Source organism: Carassius auratus, chromosome 13, assembly GCF_003368295.1.
Source record: "Carassius auratus strain Wakin chromosome 13, ASM336829v1, whole genome shotgun sequence".
Taxonomy (NCBI): Eukaryota; Metazoa; Chordata; class Actinopteri; order Cypriniformes; family Cyprinidae; genus Carassius; species Carassius auratus.
In genome coordinates, this window is record NC_039255.1 from 381,881 (window position 1) to 408,156 (window position 26,276).

Below are 26,276 nucleotides of genomic sequence, written 5' to 3' on the forward strand. Positions count from 1 at the left end.
TCAGGGAGGCGGAGACCACCCCCATCCCACAGTTAACCCCCTGGAGGTCTGATCAGTGTGCAGAATAAGAGGAGCCATGCTGTTTGTGTATGTGGGGTGATTAAGGGTCCGTTAAGGTTCATGACAGGCCAATAGGAGTTATCCTCTGTTTCCATTGTGCTGAAAAGATGTCCGCTGTCTGGCCAATTTCAGCCTCCTAATGGTCTCGAGGAAAATAGCTGTGTGCTGTTTTCAACCACTGACCCCTGCTGTGATCATATTCACATGACCTTCGATCTCTGGCTTTTTCTTTCTGGCCGGACCGCATGACATCATCCTCCATCACCATCCGGCACTCGAGAGGGAGTCTGGAGAACTGGGGGTGGTACTGCTCTCATTCAGGTCTTTAAGGTTTCCATGGTGACCCCACATTCCAAAGATCAGTAGGTTTCAAGAGGCCACATGCAGCAAAAACACTACAGAGGGAGTAAACATTTCTATTATACATGATCATGATCATCAAAATGTGTTCGATAATTCACTGATGTTTCAAGTTGCATTTAAATCTTACCTTTTTAATCACAAAATATAAAACCAAGTTATTACAGTTAAGTGAAACTAAGATAATAAATACAATAGAGATGGACTTAATTTAGCTAGTTGCCAAGGCAACATTTCTCATTTTTCATTTAGTAAATTTAAATTAGTAAAAATTATATAGACAAATAAAAAAATAAAAATAATAAAATGTAAATAAATCATAATAAAAGCATTAAAAATGGAAAATAATAAAAACTAATTCATAATTAACAAAAATAGCATCTCAATTAAACTAAAATAACACTACTAAGTATTACGAAATTCATCAGAACAGTACCAAATGTCCGAGAGCTAGTAAACAGTGCCATCTAGAGAAGAAAATGTCAATAACATGCAACTTTTTTTTTTATACATACAAGTACAGTTTATAGAAAGACCAAAAACCCAATAAAAGTATCATAAAAGTGGTGTGTTGTATAATAAGTATTACATTATCTTGTATTAGTGTTCAATGTAACTTAAGACACAATGCTTTTGTATGACTTCACACACACACACACACAAAAACATGATATACGGTAAGCCCACAAGTCATCTCTTGAAATCAAGTCACAACTGAAAGATACAAAATGTACAAAACGGGACAAATAAACGTACAAGGGGGATTGTAATTACCTAACATTAAGGAACTTGGCTTCCACAGGTTTGGAACTATTCCTTTAATTTAAAATAAATACAGTAATCCATGAAAACAAAGCTTCTATTTAAAAAAAAAAAAAAAAAGAACAAAAAACATTTATTGCGAATACATTTAATGAAATGTGGAGTCCATGTTACAAAACCCTTTAAACAAAAACTGGATAATTTAAATGTCTTATAAGTATTTTTACACACAAGCATCAACAAATTCCTTCATAGGAAACTGAACATACTTTCCCACAACTATGTGATCTGATTACTAGTATATGTGCTGTTTTCAACTGACTAACCATCTATCCCACACACTTGGCCCATTGTTAATTAGTTATCTGTATCCCCTGTAATAGTTAAAAATATATATATACTAACATGCTAAGCGTTGGTTTTCTCCACCCAACACCAGGCTGGGTCAAGATTGTGCATGAAAATGCATTGGGCACCAGAGACTTAGTATAAAACCTACACGCGGTCCAAGGCTGCTTCGTTTCAGCTACAATCACGTTCGTCTAGGTTCAGGAAGCCTTTGACATTGTAAATAAAAAATAAAAAAAATAATAAAAATGATAATTTTGTAAAAAATGTATAGTCAAATGGCATTTTCTTAATAGAAAATATGTTTTATGCAGTTCGGATGCCAGCCAACCTTAGATACCAAAACGTTCAAGTGAACATGTTTTTACCATGAAAATGACCTGGATTTCCAGCCCAAATAAATAGTTCATTGTTTTTTAGCAGCTACATTTCCAGTTCAGCATAAGGTAGAATGGTAAAAATTAATGTTGTACATAAATAAAACTGGAAAAAAAACAAACAAACAAACAAAAAACTTGGGAGGTTTGATTTTCTTTAAAATGAATAAACCATTAAAATTATATTACAAGAAAAATGCCAGAAGAAAAATAAAAACGAGAAGTTCTACATTCACAACCGACTTGAATAGAAACTAAATCGACAACAAAAATAACACTGATATATTTTGCTTTACCTCCAAGAGCATACTTAAAACCGTAAAAAAAAAAAAAAAAGAACCAGAAAAACATCCGTTTGCAGTGAGGTATTCGCCTCTGGTCTAGCAAGGCTACTGAAAAAACTTGAGCCCTGCCACCAGGAAGAACTTTTCCAGGAAAATCTCAGAGTCCAGGACGGCGATGTGGGCTGCCCGGCCAATCAGGGAGTTGGCGGTGTTGGGCAGCGCATGGATGACATCGTAACGCACCAGGGTACAGTCTTTCTTCTGAAGCACAGGAAGTAGAAGGTTCTCGATCATCTCAGCATACACGGGACCTGATCACACAAGATGATAAAGATTTATAAAAAGGAGAGAGAAAAGGAGAGAAATATGTTGTCAGACGCAGTGAAATTCAATTAAAATACTAAAAGCTTGGACATTGTCCCTAAGATCTCGATCCTTGCTTAAAAAAAATAAAAAATAAACTCCTGACCCTAAACATTTTAAGTAAATAGAGGGTAAATAAATGGTTTTAAAACTACTGTTCCTTTAATTCTCACCAGTCTGTTTGTCCTTTAAGGCTGTTTTGCACATCTCGATTCGAGCAGAGTGATACGGGACATATCTGTCCTGAAGAGACCCCACCAGCACCACGTTCTTAAAGAACTGAAGACCTGAAACAGAGTTTGAGGGTTTGGAAAGGGAGAAACCCAAACTAACATCAGCTTGGTGGAAGCATAACAACGTCACACTCACCTGCTTTCTTGCTTAGCTTATAGAGGAAGGTCTGGCGTGGGTCAGAGTGGTCGCGACAGGTCAGCTGCAGCAGAGAGCCAGATTTCTTCCACTTCTGCATAAACCACAACCCTGACGCAGAGGAAAAATGAGAAAGTGGTTCCTAAAAGCGGTTTAAAAGGAATAGCTCATAAATGAGTGTCTTCAGAAAACTGCTGAGTTGATGCGGATGGGTTACCGGTATTGACGAGGGCTGAGCTGTTGTACAGAGTGCCGAGATGTGGTCCAGACAGAGATAGAAATGTGTGCAGTCTGCTGAGATAACACTTAAACCTGGGCCTCGTCAGCACTGAGCGTACAATCAGATTTCCCAGAGAATGACCCACAAAACTGTCAAAGACAACATGGCAATTCTGTCATTCCGAGGCAAGATGTGTTTTAGCTTTGACAAGCTCGTATTTTTCAACTCCGATTTATCAACAAGGTCAAATTAAAATTCAATTAGTAGAGTGATACTGTGATGCTTTTTATTTTTTCATAGCTGAGTTTTACTTTCTCATATATTTGAGTTTGAGGAAAAGGTCTTACCTTATCTTGGAAACCGTGAGGTTGTAGATTTGTATGTACTGCACAATTTCGTCCAAAAGTCTGTCAGTCATGGACTCAAAATCAGCAAATGTGTCATTCTTGAATAACCAAAGAAATTGGTTTTTATCATTTATCAACTCTTTATCAGCGATTTTACATATACTTCATACATGCAGTACACACACACACACACACACACACACTTCATTAATTCTAGAAAGTGCCCTAAACCCAGTGCTTGTTCATGGGACTGTTCTGCAGCTTACCTGATTGCGTTCTGACATAAGGAAATCTATACGAGCTCCAGGCAAACCGAGCTCCAGATAAGTCTTCACTAGACGCAGATCTGCACTGTTACCTAAAGAAATCGTTTTAATCGTTATAAAATAATCTGAATCTGTAGATCGGGACTCAGTTATAAATAGTATATACCGATATCTAGAGATGCTTACCATCCAGACCATGTACACACACTATTAGATGTATGCCCTCGTCACAGTTTTCATCCTCGTCCATGCTGAAATATGGCACAGTGGACGCCAGATCTGCCACCTCACTGTACAGGAAGCCTGGTAAATTAAGTTGCTTCAAATCCTCTTTTGCTTGGGCAAACCTAAAGATTCAAAGACACATTCAAAATCTGAGACAAAACCGGAATCTACTCTCAAGTATTTGTTCTTGTATCTACAATGTGCAGTTTCTATGTATTATGCATAAGCAAAATGAAGCTTTTAATGCTGCTTTCTTTAATATAGTTCTAACAATGTCTTAATGTAGTAACAGGATCCAAACTTAAACGCAACGTGAAACAGCATTTGCAATATCTTTTAAATCTACTGTTATTTGCCATTATTGATGTAACATTTATTATATTAATTTGCATTAAATTACTGCAAAATATTTAGAAAAATTTAAATAAAAGATGCCATTACCTGGGGGAGTAGCCTAAACAATCCCTAAAGCTATATGGCTGTTGTTTCACATTAAAATGAATATAAACATCGATATAATAGACCGAGTGTAGTCTCAGCCATGGACCGTTTGCTAAACGTCTGATGCATATGGGACACAAAAGTGGAAACACTTCAGAAGTGTCGAAGTTGTTACGGTTGAATTCTAAAAGGATTTCCCCGAGACATGTGCCACATTCTGTAACGTTATGCCTGGAAACAAAGATACTGTGACGCCAAACCCTCTCACGAAAGAAGAAAGCCGCCGTATTTACAACGGTGACGATGAGCGCTTATCAGGATCAGCTAAACACTGAAGTTTCAAAAGTATGTGAAATATTTAAAGTTCAAAGCATAGCATCTTTAAAATACGTTCTAGATTTTTACACACCGATGTGGTATTGTGGCAGTATTTCCATGACTCGAAATGTGACGATGAATGAAACAAACTGTGATTGGTTGTTGCACATGTCGGTCAAAAAGCCTCATAGGCAGCCCTTGGCCAATGAAAGCTGCCATGAATTCAAGACCTTCAGTCTGAAGGTCTGGCTATGCGAGAACTATATTTTTTTCAGTAAGGATGCATTAATGTAATCAAAATTGACATTTAAGACATTTATAACATTAAAGTTAAAAAATAAAGTTAAAGTTTTTAATTTAAAAATGCAGTCCCTTTGAACCTTTATTCATCAAACAATCCTGAAAATTTGTCTCGCAGTGGAAAAACAATGGCAATATTTTTTTTTCATTTCTCATGCATGACAAACTTCAAAAAGGAAGGGAAAAAAGAAAACTCACGCTGTCATCTGAGCAGTGGGAGCGATCTTGTACCAGCAGAGGTCATTGCTGGATGGTGCTGGTCCAGGAGGCAGTGACTGCAGGCTGGCTGAGGGGGTGTAGGTTTCCTGGAGCTGTTCCAATCCCAGTTGATTATAAAAAAGGGTCTTTCCCTCTGCTCCCCCATCCTTACACCTTCCTTCCTCCTCTGGGAGTCCATTAACATAAACCAACCCATCGGTTTCCTCGTAGTAACCGTTCTCAATCATATCATGATCCTGCTCCTCCTCTTCATCCTCTTTGTCAGGAGCATTTGTGCAAGTCTGGATCCCCAGCGTTACAGCTGCAGTCTCCAGTGGGCTGATCTCAGATATATCAGTGCTGGAACGCGAGCCAAAGTAGTTCTCCACAAAGCCTTTCTTCACCAGGTCCGTGCTGCTGGTGACCGATGTACTGGATATGGCAGTCGTCTGAGGCTCACTACATGCTTCTGGCCCTGAAGCTGCACCACCTGGAAGATCGGTCCCACTAGCTCCTGACGGCCTGTCAGGAGCATTATTTTCACAGCGGGACTGGGTAGCAGAGTCCTCATCTCCTTGACTGATGGAAGCTTTTTGTGGAGTCAAAACTCTAGAGCTCGATAACACGAGGTTGTGAGATTCTCCTGAAAATATGAGGCTCTGTTCCTGCACCAGGATGCTGGACTTTCTGCTAGTGACCTCCGTCTCCACCTCATCATCCGAGGGGAGTGAATTAATGGAGGTGAGGGAAGACTGGACTCCACTAATGCCGCTGGTGCTCTCTGGATTCACACACTCCAATGCTGTGGCTCCCCTGGAGGCAGGGCTAAGAGGAGATGGTCTCTGGTGGGCACTTGGTAGAATCGGCTCTGTTGGCGGCTCCAGGCTAGTAGAAGCAAAAGGAGACGGAGAGAATGGGGCTAGCTGTGTTGCAGAGCTGGGCTCGCTTTCGATTCCCGAGTCTGAGAGCCTGGAGGAGCCTTGAGGAACACAATCACTCCTCAACACAGCTCCACAAGCTCCGATGAACATGGCACCGTCCCCGACTCGACTCTTGAACTCTGGAACGTCCGTCTTGGCGGTTGGATCCGAGTGGTGCGGTAAGAGAATGGTGACCTTTTCACCCTGGTAGGGGTCCTTGTCGCTCGGCTTTACATCTATATGTCTGAGCCCAGCAGGTGGATGTGTCAAATCAATTCTGGCAGCTGCGCTTTGTGTGGCTTCTGCTCCAGTACCAGCCTGGGGCCTAGCCTGCATTTGCAAACTCAAAAGATTGGAAAAGCTGTCGCTCTGGATACCGACGTTGCCTTGAATGTCACTTGTATTTGGAGCACAATGTGTGGTTGCAGTTTCATTCTGGAAGATGTATTTGCCTATGTCATCGAGCTCGCCTTTTGGAGTGCACTGAGTGTCTACTTCTTTGGACTTGGTGGTTGGTTCACCATGAGGAACCTTCAAGTTCTTGTAGCCTGTGAGGATCACAGAGTCTTTGGAGCTTTGCCTGATCAGCTTCTTTGAATTTTCAGTCTTGGCGTTCTTCTTCAGCTTGATAGATTTGGCTTTGGATTTGAGGGGAGGCTCATTTTGCTCAGGCCAAGCCGTGGCGAGGGCAGTTTGCTGCTTATCTGGGTACGGACCAAGGCCTCCCAATCCACTAGCAATAGAGTCCTTTGAGTTGGACCTGTCTGCTTTAGTGGACACAGAGCCACTCCTGTTGTTGTGGAGACCAAGCCATGGACCATCGCGATCTTCAGGGTAGAAAAAATATGGTAAGTAGTCATTTAACAGACTATTTATCCAAAGGCTGGAACAAATCTTTTTTATATGAGCTGATGGATAAAATGATAATCAAAGATTATCACGTTATCAATCCAGAGGAGCCGTTATACACACCTTCGGTAACCGATTCCAAATATCTGTCCTCAAAGATGATTGGTAGGGAGTTCACATCACCATCAAGATCTGCACATTCAACAGGAAGTGGTGGCAAGGACAAGAAGTAGGAGGAGTTCTTAATAGCTGTGGTCATCTGCTGGTGACTGTGAGCACTGTTAAATTAAGTAGTTCATTTGAATTATAATGAGTATTCACATCTTTTCTGTGCGCAAAATAACTACATCACAGAAATTATATTTTAAGACGTACTGTAGTTCCTGGTAGGCTAGTGCACTCTGTCTTGGGTGTTCAAGACAAAAGAAAGCTTCTGCAAATCTTTGCACCTAAAAATTATAAATACAACATACATAAAGCCAGAAATATACTATGCACAAACACCTCCAACTATGCAGCATCAATTTCATGTATCTTTGCATTACAATATGTGTCAGAATGTAATGCCTGTTTCACAACTAAAGCTTGAGATTTGTGTCAGTGTAACTTCATCTTCACTGCAGCTGCAGACCAGTGAGAGTATTCACACAGGAAACACGTGTACAGCATCACAGTAACTGCTCCAAAGCTACGTATTTCTTTACAGAGATAACTATACATTTGTTTTAGAAGTTGATCAGTTATAAACGTGAAAGTTTGTTAACCCTGGGATACACATGTAAATGGTAAACAATAAAAACAGCTCTGATCATGTCTTTTCAAATTTTGATAAAGACCGTGCTACACATCTTATATATATATATATATATATATATATATATATATATACCATACTTTAACCCAAATGGAATCATTAAAAGGGTAAATCTTCTACACATATTTTTGATTCTTCATTTTAATTTCTGACATACTCAAATTAATGTTAAATCACACTAGACATGCTTATTCTGTGCATTTTTAGCACTTTTTTTGAGTGAAATCACATTTATTTTGTCCATCAACAGTGCGCGGTCACTTTAATTGAGCTTGAGCAGCAAATATAGATTAGGTGCCAAAATCATATGGAGCCAGAAGAATCTCAATAAAGATAAATGCACACACTACATTCACATTTGCACACACATGATCCATACATGCACACACATAATTCATAAATACACACACAGGATACACAAATGCACACAAAATTCACAAATGCACACACAAAATTTAAAAAGCACAGAAGATTCACAAATGCATACAAAATTCAGAAATGCACACAAAATTCAGAAATACACACACAATTCAGAAATGCAAACAACATTTACAAATGCACTCAAGATTCACAAATGCACAGGACAAGATTCAGAAATGTATTTCTGATGCACACACACATATATCTTGATTTACAAACTGCTTGCGGTCTGTGAACTTCACTGCATTTGTGTGTGAATTTTGAGACTCCCTTGACTTGACTCAACACACAAATGCCTTTTTTTAAACAGGGAATGATCTGCAACCAATCAGATATCTCCCTTGTTTTAGCCAATCACAAGAATGCACCCCACGTGGGGGATTGTTTACTTATAAGCCAATCAGCGAACAACTCACTTTCCTCAGCGAACGACTCACTTACCTCACACAGCCGGCGACTCACTTTGCGCAGCCAGCGACCCACTTTGCACAGCGAACGACTCACTTTCCTCACAAGTCACGCAGCGAACGACTCACTTTCCTCACCCAGCGAGCGACTCACTTTCCTCACGAGTCACGCAGCGAGCGACTCACTTTCCTCAGCGAACGATTCACTTTCCTCAGGAGTCACGCAGCGAACGACTCACTTTCCTCACCCAGCGAGCGACTCACTTTCCTCAGCGAACGATTCACTTTCCTCAGGAGTCACGCAGCGAACGACTCACTTTCCTCACCCAGCGAGCGACTCACTTTCCTCAGCGAACGATTCCTCAAGCAGCGAAGTTGAGCGAACGATTCACTTTCCTCACGCAGCGATCAACTCACTTTCCTAAGCGAACGACAGCCGCAGACCCACTTTTCGAAGCCAGAGAGCCACTTTCCTCTCGCAGCGGACCACTGACTCTCTCTTCATGTAGGGACTGAATATTATAATTAAAGTGACTTCTATATTGCATCCAAAAGAATATTTAGATATATTTAAATATTCAAAAGGTTTAAACATTTTTTTTTACTTTCATTAAAATATTTAAATAAAATGAAATAATTGCCTATTGCAAATTTATGAATCCATGGTTAACTTTTTTTTCTGCAGTCACTGGGCTATATGTATTGAGACATTTTTTAATTTATATTTTGTAAAAAATAATAAAAAATAAACCTGAATTGTAATCTAAACATCTGTATTTTCATACAATTTAATACAATTGCTGTGTGAACAAGTTCATGTGATTGGCTTATAAGTAAACAATCCCCCCACATGGGGTGCATTCTTGTGATTGGCTAAAAGAAGGCAGATATCTGATTGGTTGCTGATCATTCCCTGTTTAAAAAAAAAAAGCATTTGTGTGTTGAGCCAAGTCAGGGGAGTCTCAAAATTCACACACAAATGCAGTGAAGTTCACAGACCGCAAGCAGTTTGTAAATCAAGATATATGTGTGTGTGCATCAGAAATACATTTCTGAATCTTGTCCTGTGCATTTGTGAATCTTGTTCTGTGCATTTGTGAATCTTGAGTGCATTTGTAAAGGTTGTTTGCATTTCTGAATTGTGTGTGTATTTCTGATTTTTGTGTGCATTTCTGAATTTTGTATGCATTTGTGAATCTTCTGTGCTTTTTAAATTTTGTGTGTGCATTTGTGAATTTTGTGTGCATTTGTGTATCCTGTGTGTGTATTTATGAATCATGTGTGTGCATCTATGAATCCTGTGTGTGCATATGTGACTGTAGTGTGTGCATTTATCTTTATTGAGACTCTTCTGGCTCCATAAAATCATCACTTCAGTGCTGCTCACATGATGCTCCTGCTTGACGCTGGTGTGCTGCTCCAATTAAAGTATGCAAGTAGAATTTGCAATGGTAATAAGAAATCTCAGAGAACTCACCCGTAATGTATGGTGCTCCTGAGCCAACAGCTCAGAGACACGCTCATTCAGGGACACCACTTCCAGGAAATTCCCCCACAATGCCATGAGCAGAGAGCATAGCTGTGCCAAATTCATGTTCACCAGTTCAGCCAACTCATCTGGGCTCTCTGCCTTCTGCTACAAGATCACATACACAAAGAGCCATATATTTAAGAACTAGAACTCCAAGGCACTCGAATTGTATAGTGAAAAGTAAAAAAGCCTTTATTGCATCACTGGCTTCATACGTTAAAACTCTTTTGGTGAGAGGTACATCTACGCGTTGCGGCTACATGTGTCCTTTGTACATTAAATAACCAAGCTGTAATGACCTGAATAAGTCATTATTCACTACTTGAATAATTCAGTGAATTAAACACTTTTAAAAATGTGATGCATAACCAAAACACATTATTCACAATAAGTTCATGATATGTCTGGAATTGATAAAAAAAAAAACACACACACACACACACACACACTTTAGATTATTTAATACTTCAGGTAAAATAAATGTAAAGAAATATTTTTCTAAACAAAAAACATCTTCACAAAACATGTAAAATAGAACATATTATAAAAGAAATAAATGATAAAACTCTTATTGGATTATTCACTTTCCAAACTTTTGGATAATAACAACTTATATATGACCATGTTGCATCACTGATAAAAAACGGAAAAATAACAAAATCCCGTTTTTTTCAGATGTTGCCAGACGGTAAAAGCACCCTCTAATAAAGTTTGTGTTTACTTGTTTGGGACACATCCTGCTCAGTATTTTTCCATTTCTTTTGCATTAAATGATTTTCAACTATGACATACCTTGACTTGTTCACAAAGCTCATCAAGCCGGGCCTCCACATCAAGTTCCTCTAATGAAAGAAAAAAAAGAGCAGTTCAAATATTGTTCCAACAGGAGCAGCATAGAGTGAATGAGAGAGAAGGGTCTGTCTGAAGAGCCTGTGATTGACAGCACATGAGAGGGATCTAGAGGATCAACAGCACAGGAAGTAGGAGTCAGAGGACACAGAATACCAGCAAATTTCAAGCAATAAGACTGATCCCAAGTCAACCTGAGATACTACTAAAGGAAAGTAGGACTAAGTTGATCTAAAAGGTCCCTCACTGAAGGACACTTGCCATTGACAAACATCCACGTTAGGGGAAACGGAAGAAAGAAAGAAAGAAAGAGAGCTAAAAAAAAAAGTCACGAATGAAAGGCAAGAGGTATGTGGAGCTATTTTGAGGGTCGGTTTTGAAGGGACATACCTATGTAGACGTGACTTTGGCCTCGAGGGTAAGGTCTTCTGAGAACTCGTTCATAAAGGACCTGCATGCTGGGCTTGGCTAGTGGTGGGATTGCACATATAGGCACGTTTAAAACTTTCACTCTCACCTTTAGCTGTTTGAGCTCAAAATGAACCCTCAAATACATGCAAGTTCAGTCACTGTCAGAAGCAGCAAGGGGTGAGTAGTTTAGCTTTGAATGAGTAAGTGAGGGCTTACAGCGAAAGTTCTGGAGGGAAAGTCGTATTAAAGACTAGGTCTGAGGTGCAAACACACAAAAACAGGAGATAAAAGCATCCGCATGCTGATACATACTATACATAAGAACGTGGCATACAATATGCAGGTAAATAACAGCAGGTCTCCAAAAGTCTCTAAAAAGTTATTCAAGTGAATGAGTGGATTAGTGTGAGTGAGTATTCAGTGATCTGATGGGCTATGATAATATAAAAACATATATATTAATATGTGAAAGCAAATGAGCCAATGCATTTACAGTAAAAACATATATATATATATATATATATAACAGTATGAGGAAGGAAATATGCAAAAATATATATATTATGAAAAAATATATAACAAAATAACATAAAACATTAATATATACATTTTTAAATGTAATCAACAAACACATATAATTTGAAAGAAAATAAAATCACAAAATTCGCAAAAATTCAAAAACTATTTTTCGCCCTAATAAGATCTTCTAAATATTCTCCCTAAATTCTCCACACCAATTTCCTGTAGTCTTTTGGTCATTTGTGGACATTTTTTAATGCTCACCAAGGCTGCATTTTTTTTTTTTATCAAAATAAAATAAAAATAAAAATTACATGATCCATACCGAAGCTCAGTAATTAAACTGGTGTTAGCAATTAGTAGGTTTGGTTTAATGACAATTATTAGTAAATTTTGGTTAAAACGACTTCCTTCAAAACTAATTTAAGCAAAACAATCAGCTACAAAAATGCTTTATACAGGGTCAATAACTGAAGTGCAGTGTAAAAATAAATAATTTTAGCCTTCCAACTCATTTGGAAACAAGACTTTTATCATTTCAGCCCTGATGGACTACATACCTAGCTCTATGCGCTGAGATGCGGGCAGATTCTTGGTCAGGGAGGTTAAATAGCAGAACAGACCCTGATATGCACGCAGCAAGTTGGCACACATGTTCTGGTGAAGGCTGAAGGCATGCTGTAGGCACTGATCCGATACCAGGAAGGTTTTGCCCTGCAAATCACGAAAGAGATCTTAATGCATCACTGAACGTTGTGTGAACAGCAAGAGCATTAAGAGTTTTTGCACTTTCATAATAACCAATTCCCCTCAGTGATAGAATCTTTTACATTCGAGAAAAGTTTTGTATTTAATAAAGCTATAAAAGTGAACTCTAGAGCTCACTATGGTCCAATGGAATTTCTGTAATGCAAATGTTACATCATCTCATTTACAGTAACAGCTCAAGCCTTTCAGTTACATGATGTGTATTTACGGACAGATTTAAAGCTCTCACTGATATGAGAAAATCACTGCGTCTGTACTTTGCTTAGCAGATGCAATGTCAGCAAAGTGTTTTAGACTAACTGTAATAAAATGAAAAATACACATGTCATTTAGCTAAAAAAAAATAAAAACACTAAATAGAGAGCATACCTATTATTTATGTGTGTAGACATTTTAGCTCTCTTGCACATTAGATGTTGTACTGGTTTTAGTAAGGATATTTGTGTGTGTGTGTGTGTGCATGTATTCTTACATCTGGGGACAGCTGCTTGACGTAGGTGTTACTGAACACCACACACTCCAGCGTTGGGATGAGAGAGTCTTTGCTTTGTGCCGGAGCATTCCGATTCAGCCAGGTGCTTTTGACTGGCCGTGGGAAACTATGGGGACAAACACGGACAGTCAAATACAGTACACACATTTCTGCTGCTTTTAAAATAAAAAGCACAATTTTGATAATTTGCACCATTTGAATGTATTTGCCCCTTTATTGTAAAGGCTTTTTATGTGTTTGTCTGTCCTGAGAAGCACATCTCACAACTCTATAGAACTCAATCTACTGTCTTCGCATGTGACATATTCAAAATGACTATTATGTTCAGTATGTCCAGTTCTCAGTGTACTTCTGACCTGATTAGAGGTTGATGCAGAGCCACCAGTGATGCGTGGATAGTGGCAGAGATGACAGACAGATGGAAATAGTCAAACATGACGTTGACGTGCTGATGGATGCCTCTGTGAAGGCTAAAGTGCAAATGCAGCATTCGACTGCTGATGCTCTGGAGAGGACTCTGGTCCTCGGGCCTGAACCCAGACAAATACAAACACTGTGAATCATGTGAAACAACTGTTTTAGGTAATAGTTTTTGTTTGTTCAAATCCCAAACTCTAAATATGAGCAATAGCAAAATCTTCATTAAATGTTATAGGATAATCTCTATAAAAAACATTCAGTTATTCTTCTACATACGAGTAGTCGCCATCGGTGAAGAACAGGTCCAATGACATCTGAAAGTCCATTTCATTTAAGGACTCTTCCACCTGCAGGGGAAGAAAATACTATCACCACCATCGCTAGTGATGCATACAGAGGCAGATTTTATCACTGAACCCTTAGTGTGCATGTTGTTTGAGTCATGAGATTGGCTCACCCTCTTTGCATCTAGCAGCATCATCACTTTGAATACGAGGACATCGTTGACTACAATTTCCTCGTTTTTATAAAGGATCTGAAAGGTTTTGCTGCAGACCACATCATCTTGAACTGATGCTGGGAAAGCCAGATCTGAACCTGTGGGATGATAACATATTAGAAGGGCATTACAAAGCACAGAAATACAGGTGCTACTCTTCCATGTAAAACTATATAAAATCAATTAACCCGCACAATGATTGAATGGAAATAACTGCTGTTATTCCTTAAAATTTAAATTGTTCTGTTCTCAGAAAATCTTTCCGCCTTGTTGTATTTCTCGCATAGTGCGAAAAAGTGCACCAACAATGTGTTTGTGCATCTTGCATCTAACTGTTATCAATGTGAACCAACATTCTTTTCAAATGTAAAGCTAATAGATAAAATTTAAACAAACATCCATCATCCAGACTGCCCTGATACTTCTACGAGAAATCCCTGGACAGATAATAAAGCTTCTCAACACAGGGAAAGACATTACAAACTCAAACACAGAGTCTGTTAAAGTGCAGGCAAAGATTCTTTCAACCCACTGTCAAACACTGTAGGCCCTGAGGTGAATGTTGATGTAATATTAAGAGAGCCGTAGGCTAAATTTGTTAGATGTTAGAAGTTAGATGATTATCTCTCATAACTGAAGATAATCTGCATTCTTTTGAAATACACAGCCTGAAGAAACCTCTAGGGAGGTAAAACTAATAATTTACCTGGCTGACACATTTTATTTGTCTTTAGTAATACAGCTTCAGCACACTCAAATTAATGGCAAAATGGAATGAGACATCAGTAAAAATCTAATTGACCAAACAATGATCCAGAACACATACATACATTAAAACTAAGACTGACATTGCAAACTGCTAGCAGCATAGTTTCTTGCTTAATGTTTTTTTGGTCCCTTGATTTATATTTCTATGGCATCTTGACATGACATGTTCATTTGAGATGGATGAGTGATTTTACCTGTGGGATGCAGCAGACTGGCTTCCACCCTCTGCGGGATCCGTGGGGGCACTTTCATACTGGCTCGGATCTGATAAAACCTGTCACCACATGCAAGAAAACAAAGAGTGTTCAAAATAAGCTTAAGAATTCAAGCAAAGCATTATACATGTTTAAAAATGTATACCTACTTTTTAACTATTAAAAAACACAAAATTAAATACTAGATTTTATTATGGACTGAAATGCAGATCTAAAATACCCTTTTTTGATGCCTTGAATGATTTAGTGATGCAAAAAAAAAAAGAAAGACTGTCAGACTCTGAATATATTAAATACAGAAAATACTGATACAGTTTTCAACAGAAAAGTGCAGTTTATGAACCAATAACACAAACAAACCTCTTGAAACCAAATTGTTTCTGCATTGTATTTTAAAGGGGGGTGAAATGCTCGTTTTCACTCAATATCCTGTTAATCTTGAGTACCTATAGAGTAGTACTGCATCCTAAATAAATATATTTATAAGAGAAAGATAGTCTGTACCGATTTTTCCCGGAAAAACACGAGCGCCTAGAGGCGTGAAGTGTGGGCAGAGCTAAAGAATCACGAGCGCCAGTAGGCTTTTGTGTTGAGAGCGTTTGGAAGCTGTGACACAGATCCAGAGGCTGAAATTTAACAAGAGCAGCATCAGCAACGACGTCTCTATGTGGTATGTACTGAAACTGTATATATTTGCTTAGCGGTTTTGGAAAATGACTAAGTTCCACTTTATGTCGTCGTTTTTTTTTTTTTTTTTTTTTAAGCTGTACATGTGGAAAGTGCAGTTTGATGACAACATCACATGTTGTTTACTTCATGTGCTTACGCGCTGATAGCGAAGTTAACAACACAGAGATATTTGAAGCAGTTTTACTCACCGCATGCGGTTCCAACACACGAGCGTGACCCTTTTTCGTTGGGACTGCATTATCCTTAAGAAATAAACGATGTGCAATCCGAAATGCAGGGAACAAACAAAAACACTTGCACAACTCCGTTGATGCTCTGTAAAAATAAACTCCATCCACTGGTCCCTTAATGCTGTTTCTCTTTTGGTAATCTGTGCAGGGTTGTCTTGCCCTGGCAACCAAAAACACACTTCTTTTGTGACTTTTCGCGACGCTCTCGCTCTGATCAGGCTGTGCTCAGCCTCTCTCTGCTCTACTATACGGGAGCGCGCGCTCTTCCGGTAGACGTGCCCTTAAGACCCATATAGGGAAATTCCGCTCCATCTAACGTCACACAGAGCCATACTCGAAAAAAACTTTCCGAAACTTGTGACAAACCGGAAGAGGTTTTTTTTGGAACAAAATACTCCTTCAAACGTACAACTTAATTTTTGAAACTTTGTCCATGTTTAGCATGGGAATCCAACTCTTTAACAGTGTAAAAAACTCAGTATGCATGAAATAGCATTTCACCCCCCCTTTAAAAGAAATCGGTCAGCTTTTCTTCTTTCTGTGGTTCTTAGAATGGAAAAAGCCACTATGACTGTCAAATACATCTCACACCCTCTCAGTTCCTCATTTCTACTCATCAGAGCTCGGTTGAATAATCGGGACACACGGAGCATATCAGAAAGCTCCTGAACGTGGCTGTATCCACACAGCTCGTGTTTATTTCCTGTTCTCCATCTTCCCATGCATTTGCAATTAAAGAGGAAGTTCAGGCAACCAAAATAGAGCTGCAATTATCCTTCTGACAATAATATCATGACACCAAAAGCACACAGAGGCACTTATGTGGAAGCGAGGAGATAGGTAAGAATATAACCAACTGGCCGGAAAACAGATCTGAGAACAGGAACAAACAACCAGTCCCCTTGCAGGAGCTGAAGAGGAGAATGACGGTTGCATTATGCTTCCTGTCAAACAACTGAGCAAACCCAATGGCTTGCTGTTTTAGTTAGACCCACAGCGACAATGTCAGCAGATGTGGAATGTTAACCTGAGCTTGCAAACTGCTGTGTTGACACCAAACAACCCTACTGAGCAATGACAATAAACACATTATAGAGTTTCTTCCTTTGCTCTGAAAATGGACTCTTTAGACATTTACATTGCGACATAGAAAGTGTGATGCTACATAAACTTATGACTAACTTAAAGAGATAGTTCACCTAAGAATGAAAATTCTGTTATCATTTACTCACCTGTATTTTAAATAATGTCGGTAATCAAACATTTTTGATTCCCACTGACCATATAATAATTTTTTGTTTCCATCTAATGGAAGGAAATGGGAACTGAGACTGTTTGGGTATCAACAATCTACAAAATATCTTATTTTTTTCTTCAGAACATAAAAAAAAGTCATACAAGTTTGGAATGAAAGGACGGTAAGCAAATGATGACTATTTTTATTTTTGGTTAACTATCCCTTTAAACTATTTTATAACAAATAACACATTTTTTGCTTTGGATATCCAGCAAATAGAACTGTATATATCATTGTGACTTAACTCTTACCCGTGCTGAATAAAACTGTGGCTTTTCATAGTGAACAATAGCCTCTAGAGATCACGTTACAAGAATGGGCCATTAGGCTCTTGTGTGTTGAAATGCCCATGTTTCAAAGCTTAGCATAAGACTAGGAGAGATTAGGTTTAGGAAATACCTGAATAGCATGCTGGGTCATTTCAGTTCTTTGGCACTATCTGCAGTTAGCCTCCATTTGTCATGTCATCCTCACATTAAATATGAATATGCATTCAGTTTGTCTAGATGATCTATACATTAGTGAAGCTCATACATAAGTGCATCCTTAATTGCTTGAAACTGCTTACCCAAAGCCAACCATCCTGCACCAGAATGTCTTTGATTCGCTCATATCACTTACAACAAACAGGTTAAGACTTAAAGGTTATCATTATCAAGTTGACAAATTAAAGGGTCACTGGCGAATTCTAGTCACCAATTTGCAACACACAATTGAAATCTGGATGGGGAACTGTTTTCCTTCATACAATATTCTCAACCTCACATATGCAGATATCGAAATGACTGGACTTTGCCCATGAAATTTCACCAAGCAAGCCACAGTACCTTTAAACTGCACCATATTGTACATATTCCAATTGCCATCTAACAGCCAACTGGCAAGTAAGGCTGATATATTTACCCTCATTTGGCAATTGGGTCAGGGTTAATATAGGGTCCTGATTTAAAAAAAAAAAAAATTAATAAAACTTAGGTAGGTATTTTGAGGTGTCCCTCAAAACTCATTGAGAATAAAACTGTGTAACATTAAACAAAACAGTCCAACCAGACATGTGAGACGTGCCTGAACAGAAATAGTTGTGAGAAGACTCTTAAATTACGAATTCTAAGAAAAGCTGGTACACATGTAGATTGAGAAGCTGAGACTCTTGCCGGCAAGCAATGGCAGGAATGAAAGAGAGACTGTACAGCACTGTAAGAGAGCACGTTATTAATATCAGTGAATATGATATCGTAGGGAGTAGGGATGTAACGATTAACTCAACTCACGTTTCGATTTGCTGATTGATTTCCAGATTCGATTCGATTCAATTCACAATTTTATTTTTTTAACAAAATGATATTTAAAGGGAAAGTTCACTTTCAAATTTAATTTTGGCATGCACAGAGAAGTCCAAATTAAACAATTCCCCATCGTTAGTACACATTGATGACCTAAGACACGAAACGAGCGATTTGTCTGAGAAAACAAAGAATTTAAAGCAGCAGAGGCGCGTCCGCTTAGAATCCACAGACAATATCCTTCGCTGGTGTGGACGCTAATATCGTTATCTTTATAGTTCTCTTTATAGTTATCGTCATTCTTGGTGTGAACGGGCCTTTAGTCTGCGCAAGCGCGGAAAGTGGCGGAAGTGATCTCTCGCACGTGTATGTCACTCATTGTTTACACAGATATCGGAAGTGTTACCTTTTACTGTGAAGATCTAAACATATTTAGACATACAGGAAATCACAATGGAAGACGATTTCGATATATCAACAGACAACGTTGAAATTTTCTTCAAAACCATAGTTATTTGAACCAGAATACACAGATCAAGTACTCAGAGTGATGGAGGAAGCATCCGCTGCAGCAGCACGTCTCAGAGAGACAGATCTCTTCAAAATTGGTGGTGCTTTAGTAGCAAGTGCTGTGAGATGTTAACAGAAGTGGAGATCATATGTTGTCACGAATGGAACATAGCAATGCCAGAACTAAAAGACGATGACGAGGACATTGACAGTATCTGACTAAAGATCCTGAGTTTACTCCGCTGTTGAGCCGCAGCGTTTTGCACGTTGTGTTTACCAAGGCATATGTGCTGTGGTGATGTGACAATAAAAGTGACTTGACTTGCCACGTGTAAACTGGAGGCGAGAGGGACCCAATGGCACGCTGTCAATAGAGCGAGTAATGTGTTCTATTTTTATTATTATCGCAATGATTATAGGGTGCATTATAAACCAATTAATTCATTACAATTACTGCATTATATTTCAGACAGTGCCGATTGGTGGCATATTGTGTGGTAAACGGTAAACAATGAGTGACGTGCACGTGCAAGAGATCACTTCCGGCACTTTCCGCGCTTGCGCAGACTAAGCCAGAAGTTGCGCATGTCAGACCAGGAAGCACGTGCGCCCTCAGATCACTTGGACGTGGTTGTGTACAAGAGTAAAAACTATATAATTACTTTTCATTTTCTTACACAAACCGCTCGTTTCGTGTCTTAGGCCATCAATGTGTACTTACGATGGGGAATTGTTTAATTTGGACTTCTCTGTGCATGCTCTTTGAGGTGGTGACCATAGACCTGCATTATGTAAGTCACAGACAAGAACCGTTTGACCTAATATTATTAAAATGGAAACTACTGCGGAAACAAAGACACTTACATCTTGGATGCCTTTGAGGGAAGCTAAAACATACCAAAATTTAATTTGAAAGTGAACTATACCTTTAAGCCAAATTATGAAAAAAGTGTGTCCTTTTATTATTGCTGTACATTTATTTGTGAAATTCAAATATAACTATAATAATATACTATTATACACTTGCATAGTATTGCTCTTTTGTTGGTTTTAATTGCTTCTATGGTTCTCATTTGTATGTCGCTTTGGATAAAAGTGTCTGCTAAATGACAACATTTAAAATATTTTGTATAATTAAAAAATTCAGAAGCAAAAACAGAATGGATTGACTTCAGTTTTGTGAAACTATACATAAAAATATCTGCATTAAACAGCAGACAGCTGATGAGACCATATTCACTCTGCCAGCAGGTGGCGCTTAAAGTGTTTCCTTGGTCTCCACTGTAAACGAAGCAGTGCTGCACTTATGAACTTTAATATGCATTGTCCAGAGGCAAGATGAACAGAAAAAATACTATCTAAACTTTTCTAAAGACAGTAAGTTCCCCTCAGACATGCATTCAGATAAACTCATACCTCTAAATGAATCACGATTTGTTTAGCATTTCAACCGATTTGAATCGTCACATATTTTAATCGATTTTCAACCAGCTCAAGGTTAATCGTTACATCCCTAATAGGGAGTGCCTAAATGGAGAAGAGAGTTGCTGGCTGCAAGTTTCTAAGGTGAGTTTTAGCTTTGTGCTCTGCATTGCATTTTACAACAAACAGCTTTATTTTCAATATCAAGAACAAACTAGGCTTTACCAATTAGGTTCAAAATGACCAACTCGAAGACCAAGAAGTGTCATTCAAATAAATCTAACTTAAAAAGGGATGTGGAACAATATCATTGACTATTAACTTCCTTCCAAATTTGCCAAACATCTTATTACAAACACGTTCCATCGTTCACCATCTTCTTTTTGCATAAACTAAACAAACTTTGCTCAAATGCAGTTCATCCCTATTTCTTTGTTGTTTTAGTCGTGGATTCCAAGCAAGATCAACCTTGAAAATATTTTGCCTGTGTGCAACCCAACCTGGAATGACACTTTCTCTGGGATGAGATCTTTAGTGGAACAGAAGGGTATTAAAACATGTTCTTACCCTCTTTGGAAGAGATCCACATTATAGAACTTGTGGAGCTCCACAGAGAACTCAACTGTGGCCTGGACCTCCGTCATGCTCGATTCAGGACTGGAGGAGGGCCTGTCTCAAACGATCGGCAGCAAAACTGCGGAAGAACAGATCAACGATTTGAACAGTTGTGTCATCACATGCAGAAGGACCAGAGAAGAAGTTGGAATACACATTTCTACACTGAAATTTAGCCAAAAGATGCATTAATATGTGTGAAAGAAAAAAAAATGCACATACGTGTGAATTCAATATTATGTGCGACTGTGCTTACTAACAAAATAGCATACTAATTTTTTCTCTGTGTGAGAAACAGACTAAAATATTACTGTTCAAAAGTTTGAGGCCAGTGAGAATTTTCACCTTTTAAAAGTCTCTCATGATGCATTATTTATACAATGCTAATCAAATATTATTACAATCCTACTGACCCCATTTTTTTTAATAATAGTGCAAGTTCAGTGATAATCATCCCCTCCACTGAAACACAAATAATAAAAAAGTATAATAATAAAAGCACACAGGATTGAAAGAATTACAGTTTTTTTTTTTCGTGTACTATCCCTTTAAATGTACTAACTTGAATGTCTCGTTACACAACACAAATTTATAACATAAAACTGAACCATTTCTAAAATGTGCAACTCACTTTAACGAACAAATCTCACACTAGAAAGAGAACAGAATCTGAAAATTGCTTGTAAGTCGTCTGTAAACAAGACAACTGGGTAAAAAACCTGAAGTAACAAGTGAAACCTCATGAACTTCCACTTCACTAAGCAACTCTGACCCAAGTTCATCAGACGAGTCTGACTACCTCTTGACATTTAAACCCCACAAATATAGCAACAGCATTCTCGTCTGCAAACAGGCATGGATTTGCATACAAGATATAATTCCTACAGTGTATTCTTGATGCTCTTCACCATGACAGCTTTAAGCCCTGCCTGTGCTTGTTCTGAATCACCACAGAATGCTTTCACACACCCCACAGGTCTTCAGAATGATTCACCCTTATTTGCAAGTCACAGTACAGTACTGAGGTGTGATGCAAGATCCTGACAAGTCCAGCACACTTCAGATGGTTCAATGCAAATACCTCCGCTAACGCTGGCTAGACTAGCCTGCGGGGGTCTCTGGAGGATTTCACGCGCTTAGTGGCATTATCAGGGGCTTTAGCTTTCATTAATACAGATTAGCTACCTTAAATGAGAGGCGAACTGCAGCTGCCTGTCACATGCAAACCACAAGTCAAATCAGATCAACCACAGTTAGATTTTCCTTCCCAACATGTGTCGAGCTGGTGATAAGAGCACAACAGCCCCGTCCCCAGTGTCAAGCATTGCATACACAAAAATGAACAACAGAAAACAGGCCTTATTTGTGCAAGGGCAGCTACTTTCCTTCCTCCGAGTTGTTCCGGTGAAAATTAGGTTATGATATCAGTGTGACCCTACTGCTTGGGATATGTTCATATCCTTGAATGTCCTACTGTTTTATGCTTTTATCTGCTCACTCTCTCTCAAAATTAAAGACTTTAATACATAAGTGTTAAATCTGTTGGACACGGTTTTTAGTTAACTCATGTTGAGCTTAGTATGCCATATGTTTAAGTACAATCCAAATATCTGTTATTTCAACTTTTAAAATTGTGCTTGATTGCTAAATTCCCAGTGAAATACTATGTTACCTATAATTCTTAAAGATCACAATTCATAGCAATAATTAATGTTCACGTTGTTGTACCTTTGTTCTGACTTTTTGGTCTTCAAATCAAATGCTGTGGCTTCTTTTCATCTATATGATTCATTCAAAAGCCAAATGGTTTATTTTAAGATGAATACGGAGAAAAAGAATGGGACAAATACTTTATGGACAGACATTGTACTGTTATGGGCATGTACATGGGTCAAAGATGAAACGGGTTTTCAAGCAATCAAAACAATGAAAGTTTAATGAAAGCTTCAGTTTTTTTTCTCGTATATTAGAATGTGTCTGTTTAATTCTCCTGGGCAAAAAAAATATGACTACCATGCATTTTTACCATGGTTTACAGAAAAAAACATTCATGGTAACATATAACAAAAAATCTTGGTAGGCGTATTTAGAACAAGAATAATTAGATAACATTAAAAGACTATATTTACGGATCACAGACAGTGCAGCTCCTAAAAACTAACTTCTAATAGTACATTTTTATCAAGCTTTGACTTTATCCTTCAGCTCAACTAGGTTTTACTCATTTGACAGCAATAAGTTTCGAATCATTTGAAATATATTGAAATATGTTTAGAATAATCAAATACAGTTCAGAATAATATGTTGTTTGATTTTTATACAAATATATCCGTTTTCACTGAATGATGATGGAACATTATTTAATCCACTATGATTGATTTAATTTACACAAAATTAATACACACACAATAACATATTTTTATCAGTGATTTGAGTAACGTTACATAGTGTAAAGTAAACGTTATTTATTTGACTCACCCGTCCTGACTCGGTTCAGTATCTTCTTTCCTCATGTCAACTGATAAACCACAATCCTATATAAAAATACATGAACACATATAAAATACATAAAAACAGCTATTTTATTAAGTTTCTCAAATAAAACATTTAAACAAGCATTTGATACCATTTTATAATACAAGTAAGCGTATTTATCTAATGTATTATATTATCGATTTCTGTAATATCATAGGTTTAAACATGATTTGTTAACAAAGCCTTCGTTTTTCATTCATGTCGTGTGAATTTGCGTCCTCAAAGAGAGTTAACGTTAGCTCTAGCGTTAGCCTGTTTTGCTTGTCAAATAACCAGCCTTCACAAACGGCGCACTATTTGCGTGGGTTAACGGATGCGTTATCAAACCTACAACCTGAAACGCAACAAACAGTTATAGTTTACCAAATTTTTGGCAGTTAAGTAATTAAAAACACGTACATGTATCCGCTGTGGGGATTTAGGCCTCAATCCACGGGTTGGATTTCAGAGCGATACAGCCTCGACGCTCCGATCACCCGAGTGCTTAATTCCTCTGCATGCCGTTGAAAATTCGCCTATGTTCGGTCTTCGCAGAACACTTAAAAGCACAGATCATTTAGACTGGTTTAAAATAAAGAGAGAGAAAAAAGGGAATAACATCTTGATATGTTCAAGCGGTTAGAGTCGTAGATCATAAATATTGTCCAAACTTGTGTTTAGTGCGTTCTGTTGTAAGAGTGAGTTTAAGGGAGGCGCTCACACACAAGCCGGTACAACACCGGTTCCAATCAAAGGCGTTAATATCTGATTCCTTCCCTTATTATTGAAAACGTTATTCAGTCCCTTCCTAATTATAATGATCCACTTCAGGCATTTTAGTTTTATGAAGGTGTTGAAAATTACAGCCATGTCCAATAAAGATAAATATTATATAACCTATAATGTTAAATTGTTTCCAAAACAAAACAGCAAAACTCATAATTCTAATAAGAACCAATATATATAAATACATAAATGATTGTTGTTTTTTTGGTTGTTATTGTTGTTGTTTTTTTGTCTATTTCTGGTCTTTCAGTTTGGTCATGTGAGTCCTGGTTTAAAGAGGATTTGGCACATTTCAGCTGACTGTGACCAGACAGTAGCCTACCTTAAACCAGCTAAACTAGCAAATCATAACTGGCTGGTTTAAGTTTAGGTTTGTTTATTTATTTACCATACCACACCTAAATTGTTCCCTCCCCTATTACAGTATAGGATTTAGTTTGGTGCTTTAAGTTAGACCTTCAGTAACTTCTATATTAATTGCTCTTTACAGGTGCAGAAATGGAAGTTCCCAAACAAGAAACTCACTGGATTAAGATGTATACAGAAATACACATCATATACACATCAACCACAAATCCTGATAAGACAATTGGAAAATGAGGAACAACCACGGAACAGTATAGTCACTGTTTCACTCAAAAATGGTCCTTAGTAAGCATTAGATAATGATTTAAATTATTTCATCAGGGTACAAAATGCGTTTAATTAAACACACCAGTATTTTTTTTTTCTAAGGCGCATAATAAAAATAAATAAATTAATTAATTAATAAACACACAAAATGTCCTAATTCAACTAAGGCTTAACCCTGGCTTAATCTAAGCCCTCTAAGTGAAACCAGGCCATTCAGTTGTAAAATCCATGTATAAGTAAATGCATGGGAAATTTAGAAAAATGTGTTAAATGTTTTATTTAAACTTACTGTATAACTACTAATTTAATTCAATTGTTTTGAAAATGCATTGTTGTGTAAATAAATTTCTCCTAATGCCAGCTTGAGCAAGTGAGTTTTTTTAATGGACTTTGCATTCACAATAATAAGATGTTTATAGATTTGTTAAGTCATGTCATTTATGTATTAAAATCTGTATAAAGTATCTATATTAAATGAACTTTTAATAAACAGTACAGTAGATATTGAAATGAAACTGGGCCACGTCTGACATGCTACAGTATATCGTGCAAATGAGTGACGGCCTGATTTCAGCTTGGATGTAGCAGGTTGTCGAGTTACTGGTTCCTGCATCTGGCACATTTGATCCGGGCTGGAATTGGGCAGTGATTACCTACACAGGTATCCTGCCCAAGTGTGGCAGATGGAGCTGAACTGAGGGGTAAGTCTCCGGCAGGTTATAATCTAACCGGAACTGATCCGAGTGCATTTTGCTATCTGGGTTATATTGTCAAATAAATAATAATAATTAGGTGTTCTAAACAATAAATTGTCCCCCATAGATAAAACAGGATAACAAAAAACAAACCCAATGCATTCACCCAGAATATTTAGAGTGTATCAATATTATATGCATTTCTTGTTGTATATGAAGAGTAAATCTCAAAGCATACGGACATGCAAGTGAATCTGAGTTTGTTTCTGTTTATAAATCTCCCACACAGGACAAACAAAATTATTGTGTTACTTTAAGGCTTGGGGATAACATTTAACAGCAGCTCCACTGCCATTCAAATGACTTACAGTATCACCAACTGGTTCATCTGGTTTAAATTTACATGTCTGATTTACATCTACATTTAGTCATTTAACAGATGATTTTACTTATCTACTATAAAAAGGAAGCAAATGTCAT

General features: G+C 37.9%; 1 protein-coding gene across 2 annotated transcripts; it reads right to left on the reverse strand.

Annotated features, from left to right (window-relative positions):
- Nucleotides 1-1,287: 1,287 nt before the first annotated feature.
- Nucleotides 1,288-24,411, reverse strand: LOC113112279 (protein FAM135A-like). 2 transcript variants are annotated; one of them, XM_026277696.1, is made up of 22 exons: nucleotides 24,103-24,411; nucleotides 23,647-23,702; nucleotides 21,121-21,247; nucleotides 15,101-15,180; nucleotides 14,097-14,236; nucleotides 13,916-13,986; nucleotides 13,576-13,749; nucleotides 13,199-13,325; nucleotides 12,519-12,672; nucleotides 11,419-11,496; nucleotides 10,972-11,021; nucleotides 10,126-10,284; nucleotides 7,383-7,456; nucleotides 7,131-7,285; nucleotides 5,239-6,985; nucleotides 3,943-4,103; nucleotides 3,757-3,848; nucleotides 3,491-3,588; nucleotides 3,141-3,292; nucleotides 2,924-3,034; nucleotides 2,728-2,841; nucleotides 1,288-2,502 (listed from the first exon to the last, which is right to left on the reverse strand). In XM_026277696.1, the coding sequence occupies exons 3-22, from the start codon at nucleotides 21,195-21,197 to the stop codon at nucleotides 2,297-2,299; spliced, it is 4,020 nt and encodes a 1,339-aa protein (XP_026133481.1). In that variant the 5' UTR covers nucleotides 21,198-21,247; nucleotides 23,647-23,702; nucleotides 24,103-24,411; the 3' UTR covers nucleotides 1,288-2,296. The 2 variants fall into 2 exon arrangements, with proteins under 2 accessions (XP_026133481.1, XP_026133482.1); XM_026277697.1 differs by lacking the exon at nucleotides 11,419-11,496.
- Between the last annotated feature and the right edge of the window lie 1,865 nt (nucleotides 24,412-26,276).